We start from the raw sequence: 21559 nt of genomic DNA on the forward strand, positions 1-21559 counted from the left end.
TTTAACAAGAAGACACAGGTTAAAATATATTTGCATTGCGTCTGGGTCGATGTGGGGGGGGGTGGAGGCAAACCAGAAGCATCACACCAGACCATACGAACGCGTTTTATTGCACGAGGGTGGAGTAATCATGCTCATATGCTCGCTGACCTGTCACAGATAAGCTACATGACAAAAGGGGGAAGTAATACCACTGAGCGGCAGTTCGCGCAGATGCACTCAGCGCTTCTTCTTCTTTTTTTTTTTTTTTTTTTTTTGTCAGTGGACTGCAGCATCAAAGCAGGACAACTAGCTGTTTTACCGCATCCTCAATGACACTGTCACTCTCTCACGACTGCCGCTGCTGTGGGTCCCCGAGTCTCCGAGCAAAGAAGCAACCAGGGGATCTAGAGGTGAGGAGACGCGCAAAAACGCACGGATAGAGGATTGATTCCAGTCGCGAGGACAAGGAAATAAGAAAAAAAGAGGAAAGAGGGAGGTGTAGCGGAGGTTGGTCATGGTCGGACGGGGGCTGTGGGTATGTAAGCCTCGGTTGGGAAAGCGAGGCAGCAGGCTTGGAGTATTGCCTCTGCTGTGCGCGACGTTAGCATGCGGTTCCTTGCTGGCTCTGCTCTTTGTGGACTGCATCGAGTCATGGGTCACCTCCATGAGCATGAACACGGTGGTGGAGCCCCACGCGGGCATCATACCCCCTCAAAGCGTTCCTCCCACCAGACCCGAGGAGTTCCTGCTTATGCCCAGTCCGCTGGTGTGCCAGCGTGCCAAGCCTTACCTCATTACCATGGTCACCTCGGCTCCTGCCAATCAAAGGGCCCGTCAAGCCATCAGGGATACCTGGGGAGGGGAGGTGGATGTGAGGGGCCTACGCGTCATGACCCTCTTTATGGTGGGTGTGGCATCTGACCCTGGACTGGCTAAGCTGCTGATAGAAGAAGCCCGGGAGAGAGGAGACCTGGTTCAAGGGCGTTTTTTGGACACCTATTCCAACCTCACTCTGAAGACCCTGTCCATGCTGGGCTGGGCCCGTCGCTTCTGCCCTCAAGCTCACTTTGTGGCCAAAGTGGATGATGATGTCCTGTTCAATCCCAGCGCTTTGCTACACTTTCTGAACAATAGCCGCAACCCATACGAACAAGGGGACTTGTACCTTGGCAGGGTGCATCTTCACGTGGCTCCGGACCGTGACCCGGACAGCAAGCACTACCTCCCCGCAGGGGCCTACCCTCCCTCAGTGTTCCCAGACTATTGCAGTGGTACAGCCTACATCCTGTCCCGCTCTGCATTGCTCAAAATTTCCCTGGCAGCCTCTGCATCACCTTTATCTACACCTCTGCCCCCCGAGGATGTGTTTGTTGGTCTGTGTGCCCGGACAGCTGGAGTGCTGCCCTCACACTGCCCTCTCTTCTCCGGTGGACCAGGTGTGCCATACGGACGTTGCTGCTACCAGGCCATGGTGTCGGTCCACCATGTCCCACCTAGGGAGATGCTGCACTACTGGGCTGATGCGCATTCATCACCCTCTTGCTCCTGGCTGAGTATACGGGCTTCCTTGGGGATGTGCAAAGTCAGGGCAATGCTGGGCTCAGCTCTGGGTCTGGAGCAGGGACTGTAAGCTTTAAAAAGGAACATAACCGGACTTATTGGGGTTGTGCCTCGCTTCAGTACTGTGAACAGCACAAGTGCTCTTCTGGCTGTGGAGCTATATGCACTGAGAAAATGTGATTTTATTTTTTTACTGCTTTATTTTTTTACTGCCTTAATGTATTTAACTGGCTTTTCATTGCAGAAATGGAAGAGACCAGCTGGTAGTATTGAGAGCTAGAGTTGACCTGTCTTTCGACTCTTACAGCAAGCCGCACAAACCATAAACTGTAGATGTAGAACAAACAGCATGTGAGCGTCTAAAAAAAGAGAAGGTACAGCTGCTTATGTGACGAATGCACATAGCAACAATGACACAAAGTTTATCTGGCTGTACGTTGTCAGCCTCACACCTTTTACACTTGTGCTGCCAAACACCAGGTACTTATAGTAGTTAGTCTAAAGTCCTAGATGCATGGATCCAGTGAATAGTAGAATAAATATCTAATCAGTCTTCAGATATGTAATAATTAACCAGAATCTGATAAGTTATACAGCAGTTTCTGGAAAGCAATTAACGGTATTATATTTGGTATGTTTTGGCCTGAAAACATACACAGAGGAATATGCTCTTATTTATTATCGCCTGGCACATTAACCACTGGAGTGATGCACAGATATAAAGCTGCTGACTTGTACTGTAGTATTCCTAACTTTTCTCTGTAACAGCGAGATCAGTGTCATGTACGCCAGACTGGGAAGCCATAAAAGGCAGTGTGTCAAAGCCTCGGGCCGTCCTGCTCTTCTCATAATTCTAGCCAAGTCGGTGTGTTTACACTCAGGAAACATAAGGATGGGTCAAACGCAGCCACCAATAAACCCCTCTGTGAACAATTAACAAAGTCTGTTTTGTTTCTACATTTCCGTTAAACTGATCTTTCACTTTCACATATGTCACCAACGAGGAACCATTTGATTTCATTGACTAAAGAGTTTGATAAGACTTCATCAATCCCTGAAGGAAAATAACAGGAATGGCAAGGCAGGGATACTTAGATAAAAAAAAACAGAAATTAGAAAAGATAAATATCAATAAATCATATATACTGACTGGTAGAAAAAAAAATATTTGAACTTGTTTGACTGAACTTAAGCTAAAGAAACTCATGCGGTAGCACTTGTGAAGGCTGGATATACGATATGGACATTATAAACATCACGAGAATCATATTGGTTGTGTTGACAATAAAGATGTGATCAAGTTATGTTGTGCATGTTCTTCTATCACAGATTCCCCAGTACAGCATGTTAGAACCAGAATGCACTGTTTGCAGAGCTGTGGTTACGGCGAGCTTTACCTCTACTTCCTGAATGGTGTCAGCTTTGGTCTCTACAGCGTGCCTTCTGGTTTTTGCTCAGTCATGCATTTTGTTCACATTTTAGAAGTGATTTACACAAAAACATATGCTAAGTCAGTTCAGGAACAACCATTTGAAAAGATGCAAACCTTTACAAAAATGGGTTATTTATTAAAGAAAAAAGCCCCAGCTATTAGACCTCACATTAGACCATGCAGACAGTATGTGCTTCAGGCTACAGACATTGAATAGCACTGCCCTACTTCTCCATTCAACACTGATTACTGTCGCATCAGATTTCATCATTTCCGATCACATCGAGAATGTGTCATGACTTGTGGCCTAATGTGTTCAAAAAGTCTTTTATGTAAAGTTCAGAGGTCACTCCCACTGGATGTCATGGGAGTCTGAGATACACAAAGGCTCCTTCTTTTCTATTTTTTGAATCTATCTAGAGCAGATTTCTGGCTAGCGAGCACTGCCTTCTTGCGCTCCCGCTCTTTCTGTTCCTTTTCCATCTTCACTTTGTCCTCCACGGTCTTCCTGATTACATCCTGGGGGTAAATATGGGAACAGAGATAAGCCAACTGGGGATAATTGGGATTTAGTTTGTTTCATTTCATTTTCTGGACAACTTACCCTCTGGTCCTCATGAGCCACTTGCTTCTTGCGCCTTTCGACGCCGCCAGCAGAACTGCGACCTTTCTTCTTATATTTTGGAATGAATTTTTCTTTAGCAAGTGGGTCAAAGCCCTGAAAGAGATGAAGTCTTACTTCAGTAGGGTGTCACAATAAACAGCCAGCAGTGTTTTGTAATAGTGCAGATCCGAAAGTATAATAAAATCAGGATGCTTTAAGACACTGACCAGAGCTGCCACCCTGTCTTGATGCCTCTGCTCAAAAGTAGCGCTGTCAACTCGCCCCAGCTCAGCGGGGTCAAGGCTGATGAGCTCTGGCTGGATCTTTTCCAGGAGGGCTTTCACCTCCCATTCCTGCCTCTGCTTTGCACTGCGGTATGGATTTGCATCTAGCCCATCAAAGTTAGGTTCACCAGCACCTGTGAATGCAAATGATCGATGTAGGAGGAAGACCGAGAATGATAGTGCAGAGAAATATAGTATGTCTGGCTTAAACAACGCATATGAATACTGAGAAAAGGGGGTTTGCAAATTATGTTTGCCCATGAGACAACACACAAAAGCCACAGTGAGATGAACCGCCAGTTTCATACACCCTTGCTGCAGCCTTGTTGGTTGTGATTTTTATCAGGAAGGTGTAAAGCGAGTCTGACCTGGTACGAGCATGCTTGTGAAACCGTCTGCGTGCCCAACTCCAAGGACGTCCTCGAAGGGACAGAAGTGCAGCCCCCACACTGCTCCCTGAGCTCTGTGTGCCATGTAGGGTTTCGTCACTGGAGTGCTCCAAACGTCCCTGTACACCTGCAGGTAAATTGTATTCACATGCACTGATTAATAAATAGTTATTTGAAGAGAAACATATATATATATTTTTTTTTTTATGTGCAGACAGTTAAAAAAAAAAAATATATATATATATATATATATGTTTCTCTGCCACCCAGTTTTCAGTAAATGAGTCATAGCAAAAGGTTAAGGTAGACTATGATAATGTAGTTTATATTAATCGGTGGCTGCTGAACTCTGAGCTGCATCTGGCTCAAGCATATCTATGAGCTGTCTGCTGATAGCAACAGTGATTGTGACAGTAGCCTCGTTATGGTCAATATGTTACCTTGCTTTACATGGAATTTTATTGAAGCTATATCACTGACCTCCTTTGGTAGATTAGTAACTCGGCTGTAATACCAGACTGAAGCGCTGCAGGTTAATGAGTAGTAAATTTCATCCACATATGCAGCCAAAGTCTAAGCACTAACCGTACCTACACCCACCACAAGTATTACATTCTCTCAGACATCAGTAAGTACAAGGGAACAATTAAGTAGTTCAGAAATAAAACGTACACTCTGACACTTCGTAAAAATGATTTTTCTACTGAAGTTGGGTTGTGATGGCACATTATCAGGTCCACTGCACTTCACTGATATTGTGACATGCTTCTATTTTTCCTATATCTGTGGTTCCCACTTCTTACACTGAGAGACAATGGTTTTCACTGACCATGCTACGCTGCCCCAAATATAAAAAGCACCACTTCCTGCTTCTCGGATAATCTTACAAAGATCAGATCATTAACTGTGCAGTGCGGATGTGGTGGTGACCTGAACGATGTCTCCTGTGGATGCAGACAGCACTCCTCTCTGGCTCAGAGACAAACAGGAAGCTCCAGCAGGCAGGAAGTAGGACTTGAGGGGTTTGAAAGCTCTAATGTCATACACCTTCAACTTTTTATCCATTCCAGATGTCACCATGTACCTGCCAAACCAAAAGACACCTTAGATTCAATTGACAGCTCTCTGGTGGATGGGGAGAAAATCCCCAGCCATCACAGAAAATGTAGTTGTTATTCAACCAGACTGGAAAGCTATCGATCATTTGTGGATTTCTTCTGCAAATGTGTTAATGTCACTGTTCTGCCCTGAGGATCAAGGCACAAAGTCAAATTCAGACAGCTGCTATTAATCGATGTAATACCATGTAGTATTGAAAAGAAGATGTTATTAACTGTGTGTAGCTAAAGATTAGACTCGCATTTATGCCAGTGTAGTTTCTAAAGTATACAAATGAATCTTTCTCCAGTTGGTCAATGATTACATGAAGTCACTGCATTCTCAAAAAACAAAGTAAATCAAGAAAACTATTTTAATGAGACTATTGTGAAACAGCCTTTAAAAGAAGTAGAATACACAGAAGTGAGGCAGTGCGTAATATTAATGCGACTCACGTGCCCGTCTTGTCCACAGTGACCGATCGCACGCCACCTCTGTGACAGAGCATCTTGACGAGGGCTTCTTTCTGGTTCGGCGACCAGAGGGTGACCGTGCCGTTGGGGTGACCTAGGTGGATGATGGCGTTATTGGGGTTCTGGCACATCACGTCAAGTCGGCCCGTTTTGGTGCAGATAGCTGCCACCTCCTTCCCTACAGATACATCCAGGTACTGCAGGAACCCTGTAGCACTCTGAAGACAAGAACAGAACGGGTTGACAGATCTGGATATTGGAAGTGAAGTCAGTTTTAGTGAACATTTAATATTACTAATACTGTCTGGCAACAGAATGTTGTTAGTGGGGATCTAGTGAATTTGGAAGCCCGGTCAACACCCTGTGCTGTTTTTCATGTTTTTTTTTTTAGTTTTTCCTAAACCGTTTTTGCATGTGTGGTTGTGTCAGGCTGCATCCTGCTGGGGATGGCTGTTGGGAGTGTCATTGCTATGGGGTGGGGTACCTGGTCTGGTCTAGGTGGATGGTACATGTCTAAGTAACATCCACATGAGCAGAACATTGTATAGTCACAAGATGATCAATGCTATTTACTTGTCTTGTCAGTGGTTTTAATGTTGTGGCTGATCAGTGTAAACATAACTCTTACAACTCCTCGTACCTTTCTTAAAATGCAACTTAGGACCAATGTTTTGGACAGTATGGTACACCAATTTAAGAGTTGCATTTGTCTTCAATCTTCTCTTGAATAATACTTTTTAATCCTCACTAGTAACTTAAAAAAAATATCTGCTAATGTCTCAAATGAGCATCGGATACAGGAGACCAGGGGCCTCATGTACGAAGGTTGCGTGCGTACAAAAACGTTCCGTACGTACTCGCTCACGGAAAAGTTCAGATGTATCAAGAATGAAATGTCCGGGAACGTACGCCATCACTGGTGTACGCTGGCTTCTACAGATATTGATCCTTTGGTGACACTGAGAGGTGATGCCGGGAAATTGTTATAAATGTGAAAACTATTAGTCCGACGGATCGTGACTGTGCCGGTCGACCCTGAGCAGAGCCATGCCAGCCGTGTGGGACGGAATTACCCGCATGTCAGTCAGGTATATCAGATTCCCATACAATGCATCAGAACAGGTCACGGGGGCAGCCGTGGCCTACTGGTTAGCGCTTTGGGCTTGTGACCGGAGGGTTGCTGGTTCGAACCCCCGACCGGTAGAAAGCGGCTGAAGTGCCCTTGAGCAAGGCACCTAACCCCTCACTGCTCCCCGAGCGCCGCTGTAGCATGGCAGCTCACTGCTCCGGGTTAGTGTGTGCTTCACCTCACTGTGTGCTTGTGTGTTCACTAATTCACGGATGGGATAAATGCAGAGACCAAATTCCTTGTATACACAAGTATACTTGGCCGAGAGACTCTTAATCTTAATCTTAAAGCACAATTTGTAGAGAGAACCAGTTTTCTGAATGTAATCGGAGCTATCGACTTCGCACACACCAATGTAAAAGCACTATCACATGATGAAACCTTTTCATTTGATCTATGTACAGATCATACGTGATGTGCAAATGCAACTGATCAATATTGTGGTGGGTGGAGGACAGCGTGCCAAAGAGGACATTTTTACCTCCAATCCAGTGAATAGCGTCTCGAGTTCGCTTTCTGTGAAGTTGTTCTTTTTTCCCGTCTTACTCATTCTTATGTTTTCATTTTATGATCGTGCAGAGAGGGGAATCTCAGGTGCAGGGTCAATTTAAATAGAATTTGCATATTTAAAAGGGCGTGGACAGGGAGGGGTCGGGTACGCTCGATTGGAATGTACAAAGGAAAAATGCTTCTAAATCTGAGCATGTGCCACGTTTTAGAAGGAATCCACGCAAGTCTTCGTACATGAGGCCCCAGGGCTTGTGAAAATTTCACGACCCAGCATTCAAGAGAAGACATCTTTTATTATTGCGGAAATGCATTCAGAAGAAAGATTTCAATGAACTCACCGCTGTGGCTAGCAAAAAATGGTAAGGCAGGAACTGCATTCGAAGGACGTCGTTGAACTTGCGGATGCAGTGAAGCTCTATTCCATTGGAGTCATAAATATACAGCCACTTCTTCTGAGCCACTGCATACATGGCCTCACTGTGGAGCCACCTGAATGAAAGCAGAGACGAGTTTCAGCCCAGAGAAAATGTGAAAATATGAGAGATGATGACATCAGTTTCCAGAGGAAGTACGGTGCCGTGAAGGTGGACGACTTACTTTACATCGTTGACAGACTCCATCACATTTATCTCGCACATCAACTGCTTTGACAGCCAGTCTACACAAGCCACGTGACCTCTCCTCCCACCAAGCAGCAGGTGACTGAAGTGATGGACACACAAGTTGGACATGTAAATTTGCTCTAATCAGTATCTTTATCCCAACAACAAAGATGTATTTATGTATTTAATGTCTTTAAAGGGTGTTGACAATTTCTTGCAATTTAACTACATAGAGTTTTCTTTCCAATTTTACAATTTTCTGAGGAAAATATTGACATTCATAACATGCTTTATCCTTTTCATTATGTTCTTAAATTTCCCAATACCTGTCCATTAAGCTTGATTTCAGCCTTGGTTGCTTCAAGACGTATGTGCCATGCAGTGGCAATAAAAAGAATCTTAATCTTAATGCCAAGCAAACTCACAGAACAACTTTAAGAACGAAAGTCAGAGGCTGAAAATATGCAAACTGATGCCAAATTTAAACAATCAACAACACCGCAAGAAACTTAAATGGTTTCCTTGTTTCAGATACCTTGTCCTTTGTGTGTACTAAAGTTGCCTAGTAGACTTGAATAACACATCTTCATTAAGGAAACAGCACCGTTATGGAAATCAGTGCTGTGTGGAACGCAACTCCAATTAAAACTGGATAAACTGCTCTGTCCAACAGGCACAACCTGATTTATATATGAATATACAGTCCAGAGAATATAACTGTAATCTGGCAGATGGCAAATGACAGACACCTGTGCTTACTCTGCAACAATCATTCAGTGATGAGAAGCAAAAAATATGTTTAATCCACACTCTCTCTCTTGTAAAGATGAATAGCATGAAAGCAACCACAAGGCAAACACTACATTGTTAAAGCAGAGTATGGAGTCTATGATACTGACCGTCCAGTCTTGCTGTAATCCAATCGATATGGTCCAAACTGGGACAGCTTCAGGTTGAAATACTGTGAAAAAAAGGGAGAGAAAGTCAAAAGGGTTAGTGAAGAACAGAAACCCTGAGACATTCATAAAAGAACTCCAGAAATTAATTATTATTCAAAAATCCGGAAGGTTTTCACGGCGCTTCAGTTTTTCCACATTTTGTTATGTTACAGCCTTATTCAAAAATGGATTAAATTCATTCAATTTATTAAAAACAAAAATCAAAGAAATCACATGTACATAAGTATTCACAGTCTCTGCTCAATTACAGTCTTTTTGAATATGATGCCACAAGCTTGGCACACGTATGTTTGGATAGTTTGCCCATTCCTCTTTGCAGCATCTCTCAAGCTCTTTAGGTTTGACGGGAAGCGTCGGGGAACAGACATTTTCAAATCTCTCCAGAGATATTTAATTGGATTCAAATCTGGGCTCTGGCTGGGCCACTCAAGGACATTGAGTGGCCCAGCCAGAGCCCAGTGCACAATAAAGTGCACTAGCACTTTATTGTGCACTGCACTTTAAATGTGTATTAGCAATGTACTTCAAGTACTAGGTAGGGCAGATTGCACAGCTCAGCTCAGATCCTCTTGCACTTTGGTCCCTATCTGGTTGCCAGTTATGTACCCTCTCCTTTGTTTGGATGTTTTATGTTTTGTGTCTGTCTATGCAGCAGTACCCTGTCTCTAAACCAAATTTCTCCCAAGGGAGACGAATAAATGAACTTGACTTGACTTGACTTGATTCACAGATTTGTCCTGAAGCCACCCCTATGATATCTTGACTGTGTGCTTAGGCTCGTCGTCCTGCTGAAAGATGAACTGTCACCCCAGTCTGAGGTCAAGAGCGCTCTGGAGCAGGTTTTCATCCAGGATGTCTCTGAACATTGCTGCATTCAACTTTCCCCACAACATGATGCTGTCTGGTGATGAGCGGTGCCTGGTTTCCTCCAATCATGACACCTGGTATTCACGACAAAGGGTTCATTCTTGGCGGGCTGCCATGTGCCATTTACGAAGGAGTGGCTACTCTGGCTTCTCTACCATACAGGCCTGATTGGTCTATTGCTGCAGAGATGGTTGTCTTTCTGGAAGATTCTCCCCTCTCCACAGAGGAATGCTGGAGCTCTGACAGAGTGACCATCAGGTTCTGGGTCACATCCCTGACTTGGGGCCTTCTCCCCGATCGCACAGTTTAGACGACTCCAGGTGGTTCCGAACTTCTTCCATTTATGGATGATGGATACTGCGCTCATTGGGACCTTTAAGGCATGCACCGTCAACTGTGGGACCTTATATAGACAAGCGTGTGCCTTTCCAAATCGTGTCCAATCAACTGAATTTAACACAGGTGGACTCCAGTTAAGCTGTAGAAACATCTCAAGGATGATAAATGAAAACACTTAAGCTCAATTTTGAGCTTCATGGCAAAGGCTGCAAATACGTCTGGTCATGTGATTTCTTAGTTTTTTATTTTTAATAAATTAGCAAAATTCCCAAAAAGAAATTATTTCACGTTGGGGTGTTGGGTGTAGAATTTTGAGGGTAAAAATGAATTTAATCCGTTTTGGGATAAGGCTATATAAAATGTGGAAAAGGTGAAGCGCTGTGAATACTTTCTGGATGAACTGTATAACTGAGGCCCCAGCACCTTTGCTCCAGATGTTATATCCACAGCATCGGCAATATCCTCCTGAGAGATCGTACATGTGTCCTCATCTTCATCTCCCTCTAGAAACCTGAAATGAGACATGGCTTGAAGTGACTTAATCTCAGTCACAGCAAACAGTGGAATAAGACAGAATCTTTTTGAGGGAATTACCCTGCCTCCTCTGGGAGTAGGAGGTCAAACCGGGCAGCTTGTTTCTGGGCCATTTCAGAGGCGTCTTCTGAACGAGCAATCGCATCTCTCAGCTTGTAATGCGAGTGAGCAGGCTAGAACGAGAAGAATAACGAAATTAGTTATTGGTGAGGCACAGTGTTGTGCGTTAACGCGTTCAATGAACGGCGTTCATATTTTTGTGAACTATGAACTGAACACAAAATTTTTCCAACTGTGAGCGTAGACGTGAGTTTTGCTCATTCTGGGGGGAAATAACGACGTTCATCCCCATTAAGGAAAAAAATAAGCTGCCAGCCGACGTGCAATATACAGCATACAGCATGGCTGGTGCAGCTGAAAGAGAAGCCGCCTCCGGCACAGCAGAAGTAACTGATCCACACAAACATTTGAGTTGCTTCCTAGTATATAGAGTCAATGGTTATTAAAAAAAAGCAGCACAGATCCTGGTGGAAAAAAATATTACTGGCTGGGGATGGATGGGCAGGCCAGAGATTCTATTGAATAAAAATAGCTCAAAGTGCTCATAAAAAAAAAAAAAAAAACACGGAAAAAATGAATGCGAACTGTTCACTTTGCAGTACAGCTAATTCCACTTTCCAGAACACAGTACACAGGAGACTCTGGTATGGCACCTTTTTAGTTCTCTCTTTCCTCTTGAACTTCTGCACCCTGTCTTGGGGAACAGGAGCGGGTCCTGGGAATGGGTCAGATTTCTGCAAGAGCAAGAAAATGAATTACAGCATTTAAATGTCGCAGATCTAAGACTCTATGACCATCTATTAATACACTACAAATTTATCCATAAGATGTACCTTACACCTAGAAAACGGCATTATATGAAAACCATTTCATCTCTCAATACAGTTGAAACCAGATGTTTACATACACCGCGTTAAAAGACACATAAACCTTTTTTCCCTCACTGTCTGAAGTTAAATCAGACTAAACCTCTCCTGTTTTAGGTTAGGATTACCAAAATTGGTATGGAATGGCTGGACATTCCCATGGTGTCTATACTTGCGTATAATTGTTTGACAGATGAACGTGGCACAGTCAAGCATCTGGAAATTGTACCCAAGGATGAACCAGACTTGTAGAGCTCCACAATTCTCTTCCTGTCTGTGAAGGTTCTCAGTCATCCAGGTCATGATACATCCAACAAAGGTTCTTCTCAAAAAACTCTACAAGTCCAGTTGCCTGAACCTTTGTTGGAAATTCTCTTCCTGATAGCTTAGTTTTAATTGACGGTGACATTGTCATCCTCTTACCCCTGATATGAATTTCTTCCCATCTCTTTTGTCCTCTTCTTGTTTTCTTTTCTTCCTTTTCTGTGTCTTTTGCTTCTTCTGCTCCAGAGCAGCTCCAGTCTGTTCTCCATCTTTTCCAACTTTGTTTCCACCTCCCTCCTCCCCCTGTGTTTCCTTCCAGTAACGAGCTGGAGGCTGTCAAAGAGGAGCAAACAGAGACATGTTAGAAGGAATGGCTTTACAGTAGGAGACACCAAATTTAAGGCATGCACATGAAGCATGGTCCACTCCCCGAGGACCCTATACACCACCCCCCTTTAGCGTTAGCTTCTTGGTGTTAGCGAACTGAAAACAATTGTCGCTTTTTGTCTGTCTATTTAAAAAGCTTTAAGCTAGTTGTTATTATATAGTCGTATAAATTATTTATTCATGATTACCTTCTGTTTTAATCCCACGTGCGAATGTTCAGTCGCCGCCTCGCCGACATACGCCATCCTTGTTTTGCTTGTTATTCATTTCCGCCTGCATCACTTCCGTTACGATATTTTATTTTATTTTTTAATTTCACGTCGTAATATTGCTTATACTGTTTTGCAAAAGTGGATTCCAACAAAATAACGTATTACTGCTAACAATATCTGGCGAAAGCCCTTCTATTACACAGGCTACGGTAAAGCCCTGTGGCAGGTCCAGTACCACAGTCCACGCCATAGACATAATATGGTCCACACATTCCTGTTCGTTCCCACTAGTGTTGCCAGATCTCGCGATACAAATAAGCAACCAGGCCTGTGAAAAAAAGCCCCCCCCCCCCGGTTCCGGGGAGAGAAAAATAAATAGATACACTTTGTGCACAGTGGGTACAGATTGTCATTTACATCCATATTGACAGTTTGGTAAAGTGTGCATAATTTTGCAACAACAGTATTTTTCTCTCCCCCCCCTTTTCTCCCAGTCTTTATTTCTTCCCGTGTTACACCCACTTTGTCCCGGGCATTTGTTCCTCAAAAAAAGTACAAAAGTACTTGTTGCATCAGGGGAATTGAATGGGGGAAGGGGAGGGACAGAGAGAACAGGCAAGACAAACTCCCACGTTTAAATAACAGAAAATATCTGCTTGACAATTTATTATGGAGCAAGCCCAAATAAGCAACTACACTTTAGAAACAAGCCCAAAAAAAACGCGACCCATTACTATCAATATTTGTAAGTGACTTACAGAACAAGCCCAAAGTTGCTTATAATAAGTGGACACTGATTCCCACCCACAGTCATGGGCTCAGAGCCCATCTAGCCACAGTCAGCAGGGAAAGATGAATGGAGGGTATAAGCTCTCCTTTGGCTTGAATCCTCAGAAATAATAGCGTGCAAATGCTATCAACACAGACTTTGTCCGTGTTGCAAAAATGCAAAAGGCACAAAGGGAACCACCAGCTGAACTCAAGTCCGGGAAGAGATTGAGAGACTGCCCTGTCTCATGTGACTGATTACCATTTACAGCTTTATTTTCACACTTCTCCTCTTTTTCTTCATGGAAGTGGGAGAACAAGGGGAGTCAGAGCACACAGCCCATTAGGGGAGTAGACAGCCTGATCCAGCCAAAAATGGTAGAAACTGTTCATCTACATATGGCTGAAAGGGTGAGTTCTCTACATATCATATTGCTCGTTAATTTGCTGGTCAGAACATGAGATGTAAGACGAATGCAACTTTTCTTCATATGTAGTGCTACTTCCAAGAAAGTTTTCATGAGAAAGAATGTGGAGGAGTTGAACTGTTCATGCTGTGAAGGAGATTCCCAAGAGGCACGCTTTGTTTCAATTGCACACTATCAAAATTCCAGCTGTTACGTAACTTCTCCTCGACTCTTTGGGAGAGGCTTGAAGAATCTCAGGTTGAGTATGCTGAATCTTTACAGAATGGAAAGTGCTGACCTCAGTATGAAACTGATGTTGCGTCTGATTCTTGTCTGATTCTCGCCAGTTCATCAGTACATCATCAATTATTTACTCTGCACTCTGTAGGTACAAATAACAAATCAAAGTTCAAGGGCAGTAAAACTTGTTCAAAGGCAGTCGTGGAATTTCGGACACTGAGTCTTATCTGTGCATATTTTCTGCCCAAAACACGCATTTCTACACATTGAGTTGATTAAGTAGACTATATCTTCATGGATTAGGGACGCATTTGCATGTACATTGCGTATATCATGTTTCAAAGATCAGACTGACTCAGTGTGTTCGTGACAAAATCAAAGGGGGAAATGGTCAGGAAATCTTGCAGAACAGGCAGGGGCTGGACCTTCAGATCACATCTGGAAACTAACCTATCCAGACTATGAAGTGTTATGCAACAAGAAGAGAGGTGGAGAAAAAAGTTTCCTCGTCAGGGAAAATTTACAGTAGGGGAAGTAAGAGGGAACCCAGCAGCAATGAGCATGAAACTTAATCCTGACAAGGTATGTCTGACGTCCTTACGTCTTTTTCTAGCATGTTTACTCTCATGGACTCTTGTTATACACATAAGTCTTTTGGATTGTTAGCTATTGTTTTTTGCTTTCATTTTTCTAAGGAAGCTTCTAATGTACCCTGAGAATCTGCAGCTGTTTCCATTTGCTTATTTTTGTTATTTATTTTATTTTTTTTTAAAGATGGATTTATTTCCTCGCCCAGAACTTACTGATTTCCACGGAGTCTCAATGACCCATATTTTCACAGACAACTGGGAAAACGTTCAAAACTTTCAGGCCAGACCAGATGACATCCTTATTGCAACATACCCCAAAGCAGGTCAGTACACAAATATTTGTAATTCCTCTATAGCTGCAGAAAATAGTTGTACAAAGGGAAGGGGTTGGCATTATCGCATTCCTGTCTTTCTTTTGCTCTCTTTAGGGACCACTTGGGTCTCTTACATCCTTGACCTGCTGTATTTTAGTAAGACAAGTTCAGAGCGCCAGAGAACCATCCCTATCTATGAAAGAGTGCCTTTCTTGGAGATCAGCGTCCCCTCTTTGGATTCAGGTTGACAAATAAATATAACTATTATAATTAATGTAACATTTTCCGAATTCAAATGAACATGCCTTAAAGTATGTCATTTTTCTGCAACACACTATGTGAATATCGTAAGATCAGGGTTTTCTTTGCTCCATCTTCATCTCTTCGTGCAGGGAAAGACCTGGCAGACAAGCTCCCCACCTCTCCTCGACTCATTAAGACTCATCTTCCAGTCCAGTTTGTGCCCAAATCCTTTTGGGAGCAAAATTGTCGGGTACGGTAACATCATCTCGCATTGCATTATCTTAATGTATGGTCACAAGAAACTGAGATAACAGATGTTACTAATACAGAGCCCTCAAGGGTAACAAGCCTTTTCATTTGAAGGTTAATTGACAGCAAATAGGAAAAGTTGGATCTGAGGCATGTCTGCTTCTGGTTTTCTTCTGTAGATAGTCTATGTAGCCCGCAATGCAAAGGACAACATGGTGTCCTTTTTCCACTTTGATCGCATGAACAAGCTTCAGCCAGAGCCCGGAGACTGGAGCAGCTTCTTCCAGAGGTTCATGGATGGAAAGAGTATGAATGAAACACATACATGTTACTGAGATGTTGCTATTTCTTCTACATTGGTTTTAAGCTCTGCTTGCTTGTGTTATTCTCTGGCGTCAGTGGTGTTTGGTTCCTGGTATGACCATGTGAACGGGTGGTGGAAGAAGAAGCAGACCTATTCAAAACTCCATTACATGTTCTACGAAGATATGATTGAGGTAATATAATGGTTTTGTGTCTGTTTTCCTCAGAAGGCTACTTTTCCTCCAACTGGTTTTTAATGCAGTGATGAGATTTGTCCCTATATTTCCAGGACACTGGACGGGAAATTGACAAACTCTGCCACTTTCTCGGCTTGTCTCCATCGGCTGAGGAGAAAAAAATGATCACAGGTGGAGTACAGTTTGATAACATGAAAAAGGATGAGATGACCAATTATTCTACTGTCGGACTTATGGATTTCAAGGTTTCTCCCTTCATGAGAAAAGGTACGGTGCCTGATAATGTGTTGCCATGAAAGAAGCTGTGCAGGAAAAAGGACTGACTTATGCTCTGTGCTCCTGCAGGATTGGTCGGCGACTGGAAGAACCACTTCACTGTGGCCCAGAGTGAAAAGTTTGATGAAGACTACAAGAAAAAGATGAAGGATCCCACACTTCAGTTCCGTAATCTCTTATGAACAAGACCGCACAGACTGTGTGTATACGTGAAGACGGTGTTTCACTGAAAAGTTGCAGCATTGCAGTTGGAAAATCACGATTATTGTATCCTTGACGTTTGAAGTATGTGGAATAATGTACGTGCAGGAAAAAATCTGCTGTATTTAAACTGATACCCTCACGTGAAACGTAAGCTTAATGAGCTCAACAAAAATAAAATATATGAATTTTTATCTTTTTCATATTTTGCTTTTACTAAAACCCTCAGATCTTATCTATATTGTTTGTGTCTTGTCCTCTGTGTATGGCATCATGTATCAGATTCAGAAAATAAATAAGTTAAAAGATGTTAAAAAATGTTTTTGTCCCTGTCCTCTTTCCCTATGAATGGGGCTCTAACGACCCTTGTCCGTCAGAGGCTCCAGTGTCAGTGTGTGAATGAGGTTGAAACTTCTTGGGGACAGAAGTTAAAACTGTGTTTGGACATTGTTATCTTCAAAGGAGTGTCCTTTGTCCTTCAGGTGTAGGTGGACAGCTGAATCGTTTCCTGATGAGATGGCTCTCCTGTTTTCTACATTTTCACTCCACACAACTGTAATGTCACCAGCTAAAATAACAAACATTGTGTCAATACGCTGTAATATATTTCAAGTAAAACTTAGAAACAAATGTTCACATTCTGCCTTAAAAATGCAAATAAACTCAACCTGAAGAAAACCTCAGTTTCAACTAAAAAAGTGAAGAAGTTATAAACTTGATACTACGAGTTAAAACAATTTATTAATTTACATTATCCATTGACGAAAACCACTTTTATCTTGTCAAATGAACTCACAAGTCCTCACAAGTCCTCACATTTCACAAGTTAAGATTCTCAGATTTCTCATCTTGATGACTAATGACACATTTAAGTTCACCTAAACTTGACATTTAAATTTGACATTTATTTTATTTTGGCTGCTTTAGAGAGGACACTAAAATTTCCGGGTTCAAATCCAATGGAGCTCAGATGCTGTTGTTTATCTCACAAACAGGATCATTCTATCAACAGCCCAGAAAAGGAATTCAACAAGGGTTATGAGGAAAGATTGTATCAGCACAGATGTTTTCACCAGTTTTTGCATGTTGCAAGTATGAGTGGGCACATTCCTGCTGAATTACTCCTTGGGTTTGATACGTCACAGATCATAGGGGGACAAAGGGTTACACACTGGTCACACATACTCTCAGGTTACCAGGGCAGATGCATCATTTAATGTCCTTTCAAGAGATATGAAGAAAAGCAAACTATCTGCCAACAAGAATCTAGAGTTAGTATGAACAGTTTTAAGATTTCGGACATGAATTAGGCATAGCTGTGGTGATCTCCAAGCTCTGAATAATGTTTTCTTCAGCCAAAGTTCATTCCATCTTTACAATCCCTTGTGGACAGACGCTCTAGTAAACACAGATGTTCCGGGCTGGGCTGATCCTGACCAGATGGTATTCTGTGACTCTCTGAAGCTTTTTGAATAAACACTGACTTTAAATATAAAACAGGAAGAACTAAGAGCTTGGATACGGTTCTACGTCCAAGAGAAAAAGAGCCTGAGAGTACTTCCCAGTTTATTAGTTTTGTTTTCTGCTTAAAGAGAATATTTGTGTGTCACACAATATCTTAAATAAAACCATTTCGAATAATAGTTTTCAAAATTATGTGCGGGCGGCACAGTGGCGTGGTGGTTAGCACTGATGCCTCACAGCAAGAAGGTCACCGGTTCGAATCCATGGGCCAGCTGGCCTTTCTGTGTGGAGTTTGCATGTTCTCCCTGTGTCTGCGTGGGTTCTCTCCGGGTACTCCGGCTTCCTCCCACCATCCAAAGACATGCTGGTTAGGTTAATTGGTGATTCTAAATTGGCCGTAGGTGTGCGTGTGAGTGTGAATGGTTGTCTGTCTCTGTGTGTGGCCCTGCGATGGACTGGTGACCTGTCCAGGGTGTACCCCTGCCTCTCGCCCGATGACAGCTGGGATAGGCTCCAGCAGACCCCCGTGACCCTTAACAGGACTAAACGGGTATAGAAAATGAATGAATGAATTATGTGCATGCTCACAGGTGGTTTATTTTACAGTGGAAATACATTTTAACAAAGGACTTCATAACAACTTGATCTTTCTGTCTTTATATCAAAACCTTTCAAAGAAAAGCGAAATTACATCTCAGACTGCTATGCTAATATGCTCATTTGTACATTTTTGCTGATACTATTTTTATTTTATTTTACTAGATTTTATTTTACTTATTTTTTTTATTTCTATTTTATTTAATTTAATCGTTTTTATCTGAGGATCTTAAGAATGTTTTTTATGTACAATTAAGCTACTGTGACCAAGCAATTTCCCTTGTGGATGAATAAAGTTTATCTAAGTCTAAGTCCAAGTCTAAGATTTTTTTTACTGACATCTAGCCATTAAGGCCAGTCAAAGAGGTGGTAATGTAAATTCTATCAGGAAAAAGAGAGAAGTATTTTGAATGTTCTCTTTTATAAGCTTTTCAGAGGCTATGAATTAGATAGATAGATAGATAGATAGATAGATAGATTTATTAGTTAATTTGTTAATAGTATTGTTATAACACCTCTTACTCATTTTATATTATACATTTCTATGACATTTTAAGTGTACTTTATAAGTTGAATTACCTTGGCCTGCAGGCAATGTTTGTGTCGTTATGTTGCATTTGGCTTCACCAAAATTATCATTTGCAGCTTGCTAGCAGGCTAGTCAACTTAGCTTACAGTATGTACTAACTAATTAAAAATATTTTTCTGAAAGCTATGTATCTTTGGATTTGGCATGAGACTCTATTTTAAGCTAGCAGGGACAGAAACCTTAATTTATTTCAATATTACAGTGATCTGATCTGTTTTCACCAATTTCCATTGATTCTCATACAAGACCTATGCTATCGGTCATTCCCCATAGCAAAACTGGTCTGGCCTAGTGATGGGCCACACAACCCACTTGCACTTGGCCCACATGCATAAATGAATTGCGGCCCTTATGTGGTCCACATCTGGCATCCAACATGTGTGCCACATAAGGCCCACATCTCAGCCAAACTGTAACCAGAGCAGGCCCTAATCTGGCCCTATGGTGGGCCAAACCATTTACAGAAGTGGTTCCTGATGTCAGCCTTAATTCAACCTTAACTCAGCCACTTAATTTATGTGTCATATTTGATCCAGATTACGTATATAAATATATATATATATAAAAGATTAACAAGTACATTATTATAACTGTATTATAACTGTTTACTTAGTAACTGTTTCACTGCCAACTTCATTCACTTTCGTCTATTTAGGTTTTCTTTTATTATTATTATAAGAGAGAAACGTTTTTTTTTTCGATTTTTCCATGTTGTGAACGTATTGAGAAATTGACAATAAAGAAATCTTGAATCTTGAATAAGCAAATGTTTATTTTTTTTAGTCATGTCAACACTGTACACACACCTGCACATTTAACAAACACTTAACAAATTTAAAAACTGTACATTTATGATTCTACACATGTCCATAAACTGAATAAATTGGATTCTCCCCACTCTCAGTACGAGTTTAAGATATGGTGCTGTCCATGCTTTCTCTTCATCCTCTTCAGTCTGCCACCATCTCTACCTGGAGAGAGATGTAACCATAGACATATATACAATGGATCTATTTATGGATGTAACCATCTTTTGATGGTCCAGTCTATTTCCTGGTCTGTGGCCCCAGATGTTAGGCAGTTACGCTTTACAGCAGCTGAAACATACACACAAAGCACAAATGACTGGAAATTAACATTTTTGTGTCGTTAGCTAATATGGCTACTGTAATTCTATTAAAACTGATCCTGATGACAATATTCTGGTGTCAGACCTCAAGTGTTTCCCCTACATCTACTTCATAGGTTCGTCTATATCATTTAGTCAAAAAGAATAAGCAAGTTTAACAGCAAAACAGTGCAGTCCATCCTTTCCTGAGCCGCATTTTAGGCTAACGCTAATCATTAGCTGACTCTCGCATGGGTTGAGACCTTCGCGTACGGATCGGATTGGAAAAATGCGAAAGGAATGTCTCAAAATTACGTAACCGGAAGCAGGGATGAATGTGCGCGCTGGATGATCTGCAAACGCATATTCAACACTTCACACGCGGAAAGGAAGAGTCGCAAATGAAATTTCAAGACAGATGCAAATGCGAGAAGTGATATATTTGTACAAATTGGTATGATTTAATTTGCAAGTTTCCAAACATTTGAATAAATCATTACACCTTTGTGCAAATACCAATTTACAAGTCACGAATCTTGACTTTGCGCTTGCAAATTCTATCGTGGATTTCGGTGTTTGCGTATACGAATAATATTGCGACATATCTTGCTCCATATACTAACCTCTGACCTGGATGATGTCATCCACCCAGCGCGGCTTGTTGACCTGTAATTTGCTACTGCTAGTTTATTGCAACATGGCTGAATATTTTTCTGATTCTGAGGTTGTGGACAAAGAGTTTGTCTATGACAGACGTCCTTACCGTTTTGAGCCAGAGTATACGGATGAGGAGCTCGCTGAAAGGAGGATGCGGAGGCAGAGAGAGGAACACCTGACCAAAGAACAACAAACCGCTGCACGTCCACGAATAGATAACAGGTAACTCCAGACTCAACGGGGAATAGCATATCATCACAAAATACTGGTGAAATGAATGAGTTTCGGGGCAGATAATGCATTTAGAGACTGCGTTTCGGTGCCCCAGTCACTCTCACTATATGGAAACACATGGTGCTCCACTGGATCTAAATATCATCCGAATGACTCCAAATGACAAATGGGTGTGTAAATGATTGTATTTTATGCCAGAAATAAGGTCCAGGTTATAAAAACCTGGAAAAAGGATTCCTGCTGTAGTGCCCATGAGTATGATGGTTCATCCACAGGTTCATAACAGTTTTGTCATGTCTCACTGCTCCCCAGGTACTCACCTAGTTTATAAGTCATATTGAGCAGTACCAAAGACCAGTCTCCAACAGTCCTTTTCATTCCTGTTAAAATTGCTTTTGTCAAGAAATACCTGAACTTTGTTTCCAGGAGTAAAAAAATATTTTTGCTATTAATGCAACAGCACTGGTAAAAAAACAAACAAACAAAACATTCATTCATTCATTCATTCATTCATTCAGTCATCTTCTGTAACCGCTTATTCCTGTTAAGGGTTGCAGGGTCTGCTGGAGCC

The 21559-nt window shown here is 42.0% G+C and overlaps 3 protein-coding genes across 4 annotated transcripts; 2 read left to right on the forward strand and 1 right to left on the reverse strand.

Moving 5' to 3' along the window:
* Positions 1 to 131: 131 nt before the first annotated feature.
* On the forward strand, positions 132 to 2923 carry b3galt4 (UDP-Gal:betaGlcNAc beta 1,3-galactosyltransferase, polypeptide 4). Its single transcript, XM_084553162.1, has one exon. It carries the CDS (start codon positions 497 to 499, stop codon positions 1610 to 1612), a length of 1116 nt encoding a protein of 371 aa, XP_084409288.1. The 5' UTR covers positions 132 to 496; the 3' UTR covers positions 1613 to 2923.
* Positions 2924 to 3067: 144 nt separating this feature from the next.
* wdr46 (WD repeat domain 46) lies at positions 3068 to 12673 on the reverse strand. The gene is made up of 14 exons (XM_084553159.1): positions 12528 to 12673; positions 12112 to 12285; positions 11476 to 11556; positions 10823 to 10935; positions 10652 to 10739; positions 8963 to 9024; positions 8059 to 8163; positions 7800 to 7950; positions 5805 to 6040; positions 5182 to 5335; positions 4231 to 4378; positions 3806 to 3996; positions 3579 to 3692; positions 3068 to 3493 (listed from the first exon to the last, which is right to left on the reverse strand). Exons 1-14 carry the CDS (start codon positions 12582 to 12584, stop codon positions 3374 to 3376), a joined length of 1794 nt encoding a protein of 597 aa, XP_084409285.1. The 5' UTR covers positions 12585 to 12673; the 3' UTR covers positions 3068 to 3373.
* Positions 12674 to 14201: 1528 nt separating this feature from the next.
* Positions 14202 to 16657, forward strand: LOC311494226 (cytosolic sulfotransferase 3-like). Of its 2 annotated transcripts, XM_084553164.1 has the most exons (7): positions 14202 to 14879; positions 14985 to 15113; positions 15263 to 15363; positions 15542 to 15668; positions 15762 to 15859; positions 15955 to 16129; positions 16208 to 16657. In XM_084553164.1, the coding sequence occupies exons 1-7, from the start codon at positions 14672 to 14674 to the stop codon at positions 16318 to 16320; spliced, it is 951 nt and encodes a 316-aa protein (XP_084409290.1). In that variant the 5' UTR covers positions 14202 to 14671; the 3' UTR covers positions 16321 to 16657. The 2 variants fall into 2 exon arrangements, with proteins under 2 accessions (XP_084409290.1, XP_084409289.1); XM_084553163.1 differs by having other exon boundaries at positions 14202 to 15113.
* The last annotated feature ends 4902 nt before the right edge of the window (positions 16658 to 21559 follow it).

This window comes from Chelon labrosus (genome assembly GCF_963514085.1).
Source record: "Chelon labrosus genome assembly, chromosome: 10".
NCBI classification, from domain to species: domain Eukaryota; kingdom Metazoa; phylum Chordata; class Actinopteri; order Mugiliformes; family Mugilidae; genus Chelon; species Chelon labrosus.

Coding starts and splice junctions, on each gene's coding strand:
- b3galt4 (XM_084553162.1), top strand. CDS start 497: ATGGTCGGACGGGGGCTGTGGGTATGTAAGCCTCGGTTGGGAAAGCGA.
- wdr46 (XM_084553159.1), bottom strand. CDS start 12,584: ATGGCGTATGTCGGCGAGGCGGCGACTGAACATTCGCACGTGGGATTA. Junction 12,286..12,527: donor ACGTGGGATTAAAACAGAAG/GTAATCATGAAT, acceptor CCTCTTTGACAG/CCTCCAGCTCGTTACTGGAA. Junction 10,936..11,475: donor GGAAAGAGAGAACTAAAAAG/GTGCCATACCAG, acceptor TTCTCGTTCTAG/CCTGCTCACTCGCATTACAA.
- LOC311494226 (XM_084553163.1), top strand. CDS start 14,672: ATGTACCCTGAGAATCTGCAGCTGTTTCCATTTGCTTATTTTTGTTAT. Junction 15,860..15,954: donor TCTACGAAGATATGATTGAG/GTAATATAATGG, acceptor CTATATTTCCAG/GACACTGGACGGGAAATTGA. Junction 16,130..16,207: donor TTCTCCCTTCATGAGAAAAG/GTACGGTGCCTG, acceptor GTGCTCCTGCAG/GATTGGTCGGCGACTGGAAG.